General features: G+C 31.3%; 1 protein-coding gene across 1 annotated transcript; it reads left to right on the top strand.

The window, feature by feature from the left end:
* The first annotated feature begins 1,173 nt into the window (after positions 1-1,173).
* On the top strand, positions 1,174-4,339 carry LOC136419777 (kunitz-like toxin PcKuz3). Its single transcript, XM_066406317.1, has 2 exons — positions 1,174-1,499; positions 3,754-4,339. Exons 1-2 carry the CDS (start codon positions 1,397-1,399, stop codon positions 3,930-3,932), a joined length of 282 nt encoding a protein of 93 aa, XP_066262414.1. The 5' UTR covers positions 1,174-1,396; the 3' UTR covers positions 3,933-4,339.
* The last annotated feature ends 7,794 nt before the right edge of the window (positions 4,340-12,133 follow it).

The following is a 12,133-nucleotide window of genomic DNA, read 5'->3' as shown; positions in this document are numbered from 1 at the left end:
TTTTGAAGTAGATGTTGTCCAAAAAGGAGCGTAAAGTCCTATTCTTCCAAGTATTGCTACCTTGCCTAAAATACAAAAAATGTACCTTGTGGTGCAGATACATGATTGTGAAATGATAAAAATTCTGTTCTGTGTGGTTTTCCAAAGTTGTTTTTAAAATCACTAGACTCCATTTCATTGAAAATAATCTTTATAGGTTTATCCAAGCAATATAAGGCCTAGAACACATTCTTCATAGTTTAAAAATCATAATCAGCTACTTGCTACGGCTACTTGCCTTATGGCCTTAAAATTGAACTTTTATATCTAAAACAAGTTTCATACTCATAATAAGCACACCCATTTCCTATATTAATCGTTTATTGGAACATGGAAGTTTCAAGATAAACCCATTAAAAATGTAATAACTATCATTAAAACCCCATTTGGCGGGCAGACTAATAAAGAGGTTGAATATGTATACCCTCGTGATTTTGCGCAGGGCACGCCATGTTACTTGGGTAATAATAATCTCCAAATTGGTTTATCATCACGATGCCCGGCTTTCTCAGTTTTGGGAGACATTGTCTTGGGCGTATTATATGGGAGGATGGAGGTAATTTTAGCCCCATTAGGACTGAGGTACTTTAAAATGCATTATAATGGTTGAATATTTAAAAGAAAGCATTTGGGTTACTTTTAATGGGTGCAGTTCCCAGGGATTATTCTATGAATTTTTCAGTTTATAGAGTTCATTATTTGCTGCTGAGGAATGAAACAAAGCAAAGAGCATCTACTCCCTCGTTTCATTTAAATGCACCAGCCCTGTTGTCTTTTAGTGACTGATTTAAAGGTAAACGAAAATCAATGATAAATACCAAAGAATTTCACTAAGTTAATAGAGTCAGCATTTACGTATACAATAGGGGATTCATCTGAAGCAAGTAATCAGTTGATGACATAGGATAAATGTCCTGAAGTAAAATACCTGCTCTCATGATTTGCTCAAATGCAGGTAACTCCTTGTTAAATTAATATTGAATTACAAATTTGCAATTAGCACATTAAGTCCTCAGAAAGTGATTAAGGAGTTCTAGTATCATAAAGTATTGCTAATACATATTTTAAAAAATCCCAACTTTTCCTTTCAGAATACTATTTATATTGGTGTATGTATGCGTGTTATCTCACATATTGCTCACTAGCCCGAATAAACTCGAGATAATATGTTCTGTAATTAACATTAGAAGCTACTATAATTTGCAATGCATATTTCTTGTTGGGTGATACGTTTACATTTAAATTTATAATTCCAAAATTAAAGTATAACGCGTACCTCATATATCGCTTGCATTGGCGATAGTTGGTTTATAACTTCAGTGATTTTAAGCCAGAAGATTGTGTTTCTTAATCTACGATGTTAGCTAAATTTGCGGTAGTTCTTTTGGTTGTATTATACCATCTTCTTCCTAGCCAAGGAGCAGTTACAGTGGCTCAAGTACAACCTTTTCGAGCGACAGGTAAGACTTGACAATATATGTATGTATGTACTTGATATTAAGTCTCCTTGAAGTCTAAATTTGATGTTTCTAGATTTAATGATAGAAGGGAAATTGGTTTTTATTTTGTTTAAAAATTAATCGTAAATAGCTGAGAGAAATTAATTTTAAAAATTTGAAAATTTGATTAATAGAACAAGTTAACAACGTGGATAAGATAGATCTTTCCAAAAAAATTTTAAGAAACACATGATATTTTCACGTAATATAAAGGGTGATTATTGAAAAAAACTTGAGTAGCTGATGAAATGTCAGGCATATCTTGGATAAAATCAACGATTATTTATTTTCAATGTCAGATATTTCATATTAATATAATAATAAATGTATGGTGCATGGTAAATAATAAACGGCATCACCTACTGCGAGGTATTTTTTATGATCACTGGTCATACGATTTGCTTGTGATTATTCTTTATTGAATTGCTATTTTTGTCAAATAAGATACATACTACTTTTCTCGACTTCTTGTGTAAGGGCGAATCAATTTATAACTAGAAAAGTTCTGTCAATATCCCAATAATTTGAGAGTTGATTATGCTTCTCGTGTTTTATTCCATAATTATGGATAATTCTTTGAATCATTCAATTATTATGAATGTCTATATTGTTGTCCTTGATATCATTTACTCAATTTATTTTTAACACTTCATATCAGAATGTGACGAATGAAAACAAAACTAAAATACGTATTAATATTAATAAATAAAAATGATAAGCCCTACTTCCCCTTGACCCAAATCTTGACCATATGTAGATTAATGTTGGTTTTATTATTGAAATTGACTATCATGTTGATTTTGGAACATCTATGAAAATTTATTACATTATAAGAGGCGTTATAGCATCGTAGAGATTGATTTTTAAGAAATCTTAAGACTCTCAGAGTCTCATCCATCTGGTACCATCGATTTCGAATACATAGAAGAATTCTCAAAAATTATCTATTTTTAAGCAATATAAAAAATCATCTTTACACATACATTTATAAAATAGAATGACAATGGAAGACTATTCATATACAGGGTGTAATAAGGGGTTTTCATAAATGTGTGACCTATCTGCTATCTTCTAATCGGCTGATCCCTATGACAAAATATTTATAAATATTACACAAACAAGCCAGTTACAGGTAAACTTAATAAGATTTCAATGTAAATTATATCCTATTCCGCAAAAATCGAATCAATAAGTTTTTAACTGAAAATGATATGATAGTGCCAAAAGGCCCCATTCTATTATCATCAGGACCGACTTTAAACTGCATATTCAATTTATCATATATTTGAAATGAGCTATATCCTCGAAATGAATGATGACTTATATCTGTTTTTACCTCAAACTAATCATAAGAAACCTTATTCCTCTGAAAGAGAAAAATTAAGCTTGATAATAGAGTGAATTAATAATTGGAGGCTTCCTCATGGAAAAGTTGTAACTAGAGAAATCCAACTAAACTGAAAATTAATATTTCCTGAGAATCATCAAGTAAAATCATTCCATAAATTCAATGAAAATGTACGATTCTTTATAATCTTATTAGGTGTCCTATTAGAATTGGAAAGTTTCATAAATGGGCAATGAGGAAAAATTTTATGCACATGCAAATGAAGTTCACGACTAATTTAATCGTAGTGTTTAAGTAATACAAGGAGGGTTCTTATATAGATAGAGAAATTCAAATATCCATTATACGGACAGAAGAAAATATAATCTTTTCCTCAAGCTCATTGAACAACTTTCATTCAATCCGTTTACAAAAAAAGCTCTTAAAATGAATAAAACAACTCATCTTTATTTTAAGCAGAGTGACAGCATCATGTGACAAGAAATGCACCACTAAAGCTCTAAATCATAATAGCTTTATTTAAACGTAAAATAGTAAAATATTGCAAAGGCTTATATGCATTTGAAACATCATCTTGAATCTCAGGGGCTGAATTTAAGCTTATTAGGACCATGACGCTACAATCTGATTTATCTAGAGATCAGGAATGTAATTTATAATTCAAGCAAATGAAATGAATACAGACCCTCCAAGGAAACCTCACTATACAAATATTTGGAATGATCTTCTATAGCACTATACGCCGAATAGATAAATAAAATAATGTAATAATGATTTTGCGCATGTTAAGCACTATTTTTTTATTTCTGAATCAAAAAGCAGAAATTTATTAAGATCTTTATAGAACATCTTACAAAATTGTTTCAGATTGCGATCAACCTCATACATGGGGCCCAGTAAACTGCCAGGCCTACATTGAAATCTACCATTGGAATAACTCGGTTAAGAAATGCGAAAAAGCTGTCTATGGTGGATGTAGAGCAACGGCCAACAATTTCAAGAATCTGCAAGCTTGCGAAAATACCGCTCGTCGTATATGTTTATAATGCCTCAATAACATTTTAACTTCTAATTATGATTTTTTAAATGACTAGTAATAATTAACTTTAAATTAGCTTAATTTATGAAAAAAGCGCGAAATCGGCATGTATTAACACAAAAATAAAATCGAAATTTCAATGACAAATTGGGTGATGTTATTGCTCCTCGATCGTCAGGCCACATTCATTCATTCATTAATTTCTTTTGAGTTCAATTACGTTCCGACAAAGAACCGTGGCACAAAAAAATCTTGCACTTGATTAAAACACCGTAAATCCAAAATAATTAGTCAAAAGTTCTCAACCGCAAGTTATCACTTCGAGTCCATTGATGTTGTTCCGATCAATGAAAAAGTCATCACTCCATTTCATGTCCAAAATGATGCTGAAAGTACATTTTGTTTTTAAAATAATTCATCAGAGTTTTTGTTCCGTTGCGTTGTGGCCTTTAATTTACGCGATGTTGCATTCATCCTTTTTGAAATTTTCATGAACAAAGACGTAGTCGATTTTTCTTCTTTTAGGTAAGTCCATGTATGATTATTTGAATCAATGAAATAAAAGCAAAAAATTGGTTAACTCCTTCGTTTTCATAGGAAATATGCACTTGGTAAAATTAGGGGCAATTTCATATACTGGCCCTAAGGTTCAGTTTTTCGAACTCCTGATAATGACAAGATAATTTCTATAGAATTAACGGATTCTGTCCTTCCACGGAAATCATCTTGCTGGCAAAGTTACCAAACGATTTTGGGGTAACATTACTAAGGATCAAATTATTAATGTCCTGTCAGCTTTGACATCAAATTAATTTCCATAGAAACGAAAAATCTGACCAAGGCCCAGGCTCTAATTTATGACGATTGATTGGTAGTAAAATCTCACGTTACATTAATGATTCGACCATAAATCTCAAACTGCAAATTTCCTTTACATAGAAAATAAAAAATTCGTCAAAAATATCTAACTAAAAGCTGAGCTGCAATTTTGTTAACTTACGTCATGGTTTAAAGGATCAAAAATTGCATAATTCCGGACTAAAAACTAATTCGATGATTGCAATTCGAGATACAAAAGGTAAAAAAAATTTAAATTTAACACAGAATTATTAATTCTGTAATTTTTCTTCGTAGTTTAAAAGGCCAAACATTTCAAAATTCTTGATAGAAACGCAAATTATCAGTGAAAGATGTAAAAAGTTTCTAAACTTGAGAAATGGAAATTTTTAGAGAATATTTCCTGGCCAAAAATTTCGTGGTCTAAGAATAAAACATTTTAAATGTCCGGACAAGAAAACAAATTCCGAGATTTCAATTGTGGGTACAAAATGCTAATAAAAATTAGTTTCATCGATATTTGTAGGATTTATTATTATGTTAGAAAGTTGTTTCGTCGTGCAACTTTGCTATCACTTAACTGAAATTGCATGTTACAGTTTCTGAGATATTAACGGTGACGTGCAAATTTGAACGACCTTGTAACTATAAATTACTGATCGAGAACTCTCACATGATTTTCAAGTCATTGACAATCTAAACCTTAAGAGGTCGGCTGAGTGATTCTTCGATTTCAAAAGAGTCGCTTTTGGATATTAAACTTCATTGAACCTATTCAATTGCCAAATCCAGCCATATTCACCGAGTTTATATATAATATACTGGGAGTATGCTTACTTAATAATAGCAAATAATAGTGAAACCTAAGGGGATAAATCTCACTTCTTTAAATATAATAGATCCTAAATTAAACGGACCACCAAGCCACAAAAGCCAGCGGCTGTATTTGCCAACGACTTTTAAAAAGTTAAAACGATTAGTCCGCTTTGACAACTTGCGGTAAACAAGGTTACACGATTGTAATGGTACCGATGTAAACATATATCACCTTTTTGTATTGCGACTTACGTTCAGGTATACCTTACAAAGGGCTCAGACTCCCTGTAGGGGCGGTGAGCGGCCTCAAAAGGTGCAAAGGAACTACCTGGGAAGACATTGGACTGTATTGACGGTGACATGGATTTGCGATACCTTCAAGTTTGCCTAAATCATAGGATTCTGAATCGTAGAACCAATAGATTGTAGACTTAATTATCTGTTGACGAATTCAGGTCCAGGTCATCTGTAAGGTAAATTTCCTAAAAATAGGGAAACTAGCCAAAGATTTCTATGGAAATTGTTCTTTCGATATCATTTAATTTAGAGCGAAATTATTACATTGATGTACCCTTTAACAGCAAGTTAGTTTTCATAGAAATCTCAAGTAGTACTCTATAGAAATTCCTTCGAAACTTAAAATCGACAACACATGACCGCCATTTCTTTAATGGCTAAAAGATAAACTACACTTTCCTGCATTAGTGTGGCAAAGAAGTTCAGATGCTACTTTCACTGATATTATAATATTTTATAAAATGACACTAATAGTTATTCTCCTGCAGTGAATATTTTTGACATCTTCTCATCAATTAGAGCGTCTCAGGTCGCAATATACTCATATATGTACATATATTGTTTCTCACTTGCGAAAAATGCCTATCTACTCACTTTTTCTACTGTATTTCCCCTCTCATTTGCATGTATAGTGTTTAGTTTAAAATGTCTAGCGTTTATGTAGAAGTGGGTACATTAAATATATAGGATAAAAAATCTGGTAAGAAAAAAAGGACTAAATGAAGGAACTAATAGATGAATTAAATGATTAAAACATAAAAACCTTAACATCTTGGATTTTAAAAATGATACATCTTAAAGACAATATTTATGAAGCAAATTAACCCGTATTACATTGATAAACACAGGTTTTGTAACATTACAATTTTTAGGCGTTTCTAATGTATTTTAATATCCCGAAATCAGATCTGAAAACATAATTTTTCTATCACTTATAGATATTCTGTAACATACATAGTTATAATTTACATTACGTACATTTCTTACATATACTGTATCTTGCCGTGACATACATAGTGATCCATATCTCCTGTTACGACAAGTCTATTCCTGATTGTTACATCTAAACAGTATATGTTTCACGATCATATTGTGTTTATTAGTAGATTGGCTTCCGAATCAGCTATATTTTCGACGTATTAAATATTGGTATGCAATTGGCGTATGCCAAATACTGTTATTTCCTTTGCGAATGGGACAGCCGTGAACAAGATCATTATTATGTGTAGAAGACATAGCCATTATATTAGACACTAACCCTGGGATTAAAAAATGTTACAAATGAACCACTAGTTGATCCTAAAAAGGTATTACTTTTACCTTTGCATGTTAAATTGGGACTCATGAAGAATTTTGTTAAAGTAATGAATCGGAATAGAAGAGGGTTCTTGTGTCTAAAACAAAAAATTACGAGACTTGAGAGGCAAAAATTAGAGAGTATATTTATGAGTCCACAAATAAAGGAAATGATGAAAGATGAAACATTTGACAATATGCTAAATGGAATTTAATTACTAGCTTGGAGCGCTTTTAAATCCGTTATTAATTTTTTTTGGAAACGTGAAAGTTAACAAATACAAAGGTATTGCGGATAAACTACTTAATACTTATAAAAGAATGGGATGTATCATGTTTCTCAAAATTCACTTTTTGAATTTTCATCTCGATTTCTTCCCCGAAAATTTGGGGGCAATAAGGAACGGATTTATCAAGGAATTTTTGCCATGGAAAAACGACATCAAGGTAAATGGAGTGTCACTTTGTTTGTTGTACATTGTTAAGAGATACTTCAAATACAAAATAGCACCCCTTCATTACCACATTAATATTAGGGGTTATTTAAATGACATTTTTCCTGAAGTTGGATTGAGAGACGAGGGGTAATTGAATGGCCGGCACGATTACTTGACCTCACGCCTTTAGATTACTTTCTATGGAATTATCTTAAGAGTAAGATATACTTTAACTAACCAACAACTATCGCAGCCTTAAAAGAAAGAATTCGAAATGAAATAAGAACAATTACGTCAGCAATGCTTTAAAATGTTAAACAGAAGTTTATTCATTGTCTTGCTTACTATCAAGAAGTAGGTGGGATCCAATTTGAACATTTAATCTAATTGTTGCTTGTTGTTTTATTTTATATTAAATCGGTCCTTTTCAGGACAAAAGAAATTTTAAAAGAAATGAAAAGTTTTAGTTTTTGATATGTTCAATTGTAAATTTTTCGAGACTTATTGCGTTTAGGTATAGGACATGGTATATGAAACACATTTAGAATTCTGCGTAGAATTCAAACATTAAATAAAAAAATAGGTGTTTTCATTTAAAAAAACAAAGTTGGTGGTCATACCTGATTTTTAGACTACCCTGTATATATTAATTCACCATTAAAAAAACCATAAGAAAAAGTAAAAATCGACGTGTCTGAGGATTTTGGCCATATATGTTTGGCATCTTAGTTATATGGATTGTTCTATCTAAAACTTCTACACTGTATACTGTATATTCTATAGGTATATCAGAATTCCTGACTACATGGTGACGAAAATTTTGCGTTAGATTCTCTTTTGAAAAGTTAGCTTGGAATTATTTATTATGGCAGTATTTAGATAATGTTTCTTTAAATTAATTTATCTAATGCTTAATTTAGCAGAGGAAGTTAGAAAGTCCAAAACAGATTCCGTGGAAAGATCGTATATGAGGCACATTCCCAATCAGGCATTTCATTAATATCTAATAGAATAGAACATTCGCGATTAAGGACAACTAAATTTCAAAAACTCAATCTCCAGAATCACTAATGTTAGATTACAGTTAAACTTTGGAATGCCAACAACTAAGTATGTATATATATTATTCAGGGTTTTCAGGTAAAACTTAATAATTTTTTAACTTACAAGGACTGACAATATAATCCATTAAATCAGGCATCCAAAATGTGTTCTATTACGGCTTGAAAAGCAAACCAATTTAAGAAATAGTTTGGTGCAGAGCTTCCAAAAGCCATATTTAAAAAATAGACCACAACTGGAATTAAATGAGAAGAAATTCATAGGTGAAGTAAAGGACAATTACATATTAAAGAAATGAATGGTTTTTCATAGCTGCGCTAGATGATGATAGAATGTACCAGGGTTTCTTAAAAAACACAAACAAATGACTTCTATGCAATAGTGGTACTAGTGGATTAAGAAATCTAGAAATAGAGTTATAATATGAGTGTATAAGAAGATCTTTAAAATACTCACGACATATTCGCTGCATGTTCCATTTTGTAAGACGCAAGAATATTAAAGGCCCTTTATATGATTATTATATACTATTTTTTTCTTATAAGTGCACAAATGTTACAAGTAATTGAAATTTTTGGACATCAAGAAGTGTTATCAATTTGTCAAAATATTACATCGGAAAGACTGTTCTATGTTCGTTGCAGCGTACCGTAATCGTCAATTATGATACATGTTTAATAAAAAATACTATTAATTGGGTAGTTTTTTTCTCACACGTCAACATTACTGAGCTTTCCAGGACCGTAATTAAAAAGGTTCTCGAGTTCTCAGTCGTAATAATTGCAGGTTTTACAACACTTTTTCATGTTTAATCCTTTTGGTGTCCACAAACAGTCGACCAGGCAAGTTTTAGGTTTCAGTTTAGTCTGGTATCGGGTATGAGGAGATTCCAAAATTTATTTTTCTTGAAACAAGTTAAATCTCAACAGAGTTCAGCTCTTTCAATCAGTTGTTGCAATATACTTTTATTACGAAACCAACTATAAATCTTTGGTATTTATAGGAAGTTGACGGTCCTAGCAACGCTCAAATGGCTAAAAAAATAAAAAGCTCTCTCAAAGGTCATAAGTAAAAAGGGAAGTCGCGTAATCGTGACAAAACCTCTGATTTAATATATAATCTGTCTTTTGATAATTATAGGATAAAATGAAAAATATGTTAAAAGTAAGTCATGTCCTCTCACCATTACGTAATTTGTAACTTTTTTAATGTCAAATTTAGCCTTCGAGCTATCCCAGACTATTATAATCATGCTGCGTTACTCCTCGTGAAGAATTAAACTAAACTGGTTGATTGTTTTGCCAATTTGCAGAAGAGACCACCCAAGTAGAACGCATATTCGCGACATCGACGCTAAATTATATCATTAAACTGAATCCAAAGCTTTTACTAAATGCCGTTTTGGTACGATCACTTTATGTATGAATGTTGGAATTATTGTAAGTTATACTTCGTGTATGTCAATTATTGAACCGTGCGCAAAATGACTAATAAGCATAACATAGAGATGATTGGAATTATATTTACTTAAATTTATTCATACTAAAAATTCTTGTAACTATTTAAAAATATTAAACTCTATTAAGTTTAGGTGTAAAGTTTGTCTTTGATTAGTCTAAATAGTTACTATGACTTTTTTGTGAAACTGCAATATTCAATAATTTGGGAGGTGTCAAGGCCTTAATGGTCTTTTATTTATTCCTTACCATCTTCCGTCGACTCAATTCTCTTTCAAATTTATTCTTCTATCTTTTATAGCTTTTAATTGCCCTTCCGCCCTGTATTAACCGATCTTTTATTCAACAGTTAATCATTTAGTGTCTTATTTATAATATTTATTTAAGAACTTAGGTTATTAATGTGCTATTAACATTAATATCATGTTAGTTTCCCTAGAGACAAATAATATTATATTACTCACGTTTCTATAAAAATTAGTATCCACTCAAAGTTAACAGCATATTAGCAAGGGGGTCTTATCCCGACTTTATTTTTAATATTTTTGCGTTTTAAGTATCAAGTATGTGCATCTCTGGTTTAAGCCGAAATCATTTGTCAATTTTGGCTTTGCTGGAGGCAACTCTTAACGGTTTCTAAAGTGTTTTAAAAGTGTAGAGTACCTTATGCATAAACGTGTTATTAATAAAAATTACGAATTCTGAATAAATTTGGATGAGAAGCTTAAACTTATTAGATCACATATACAGGGTCCTGCAATAGTGCGTCAGGCTTCCTTAGCCTCTATAAGAATGAAATTAACTATTTTTTTCTTTTGCAGAATTACACAACACATAAAGGCGTATTTCCAGAAATTATTTTCTAATGTACAGAGTGACCCCAAAAAGTGTGACGACATACAACTTCGTTATTTTAAATGGAACCCTCCAATTTTTTTGCCATTTTCGGATTTCTCGTTAAATTTTAAAGTCAGTTTATGTGAGGTATACCATCTTTAAAATTTACCGTTTCCGAGTTATTTGTAAAAATTTGAAAAATTTGACAACTGCAAGGTTCCACAGAAATCGGTATTGTGTGCTAACCGCTGTGAATGTCGGAATCAATTTTCTGGAGCTTAAAGAGGATCTATGACGGTAAGTTTTGACGTATTTTGATTTTTTTAAAATCCTCTAAAACCACTGAAATAGGTCTCCGAAGTTGCATGACTTCTAACCTCAATAACTTGCTTATTTCAAATGGAATGCTTCAGTTTTCTCGATGGCATTGTGTTCAGAATTCAAAAATCTTCAACTTTTGTTAACATTGCCCTATGCTTAAAACCAGCCATTTCGGAGTTCTCGAAAATTGCTCCTTTTTGACCTCTAAGTGTTTTGATAGTCATTAGACTATCATGTCTTGTACATTAGAAAATAATTTCTGGAAATACGCCTTTATGTGTTGTGTAATTCTGCAAAAGAAAAAAATAGTTAATTTCATTCTTATAGAGGCTAAGGAAGCCTGACGCACTATTGCAGGACCCTGTATGTATATAATATTAAGGTTAATAGTGGCTTCATTTTTATTATACACATTAATTATTAATATAACGTATGAAATTTAAAAAAAGTATTGCTCTTAAAAAAAAACGATTTCGTTTTTGATGAATTTCTCTTTGTAACAAAAAATTCTATTTAATCATTATAAATGTATTTTATTGTTAAAAAATCTAGTTATCGATATTTTAGTTGTGGCATTATCTGAGAATCTGGGAGCTAAGCACTTGCAGATTTCTTCTTTATGCCAATTTTCTATACATCATGCATGACAATAATGACATTTTTCAGTAGTTGTGCTGTGAGAGTTTTTCGTTTGTTTATTTATATCGAAATGTGGAAATTAACAAATTAACTTATAAGCGTGGGTTTGAAATGAAAATGTGGAATTTTAAATTGAAAAGCAAAAACAAAGGTGGTGTAATTTTAGTTGATCGATAGAATATCTGTGGAATTAGAAATTAGGAGGTAAG

Source organism: Euwallacea similis, chromosome 3, assembly GCF_039881205.1.
Source record: "Euwallacea similis isolate ESF13 chromosome 3, ESF131.1, whole genome shotgun sequence".
NCBI classification, from domain to species: domain Eukaryota; kingdom Metazoa; phylum Arthropoda; class Insecta; order Coleoptera; family Curculionidae; genus Euwallacea; species Euwallacea similis.
Note: the sequence above shows the minus strand (reverse complement) of the source record. Positions and strands in the feature narration are given on the sequence as shown.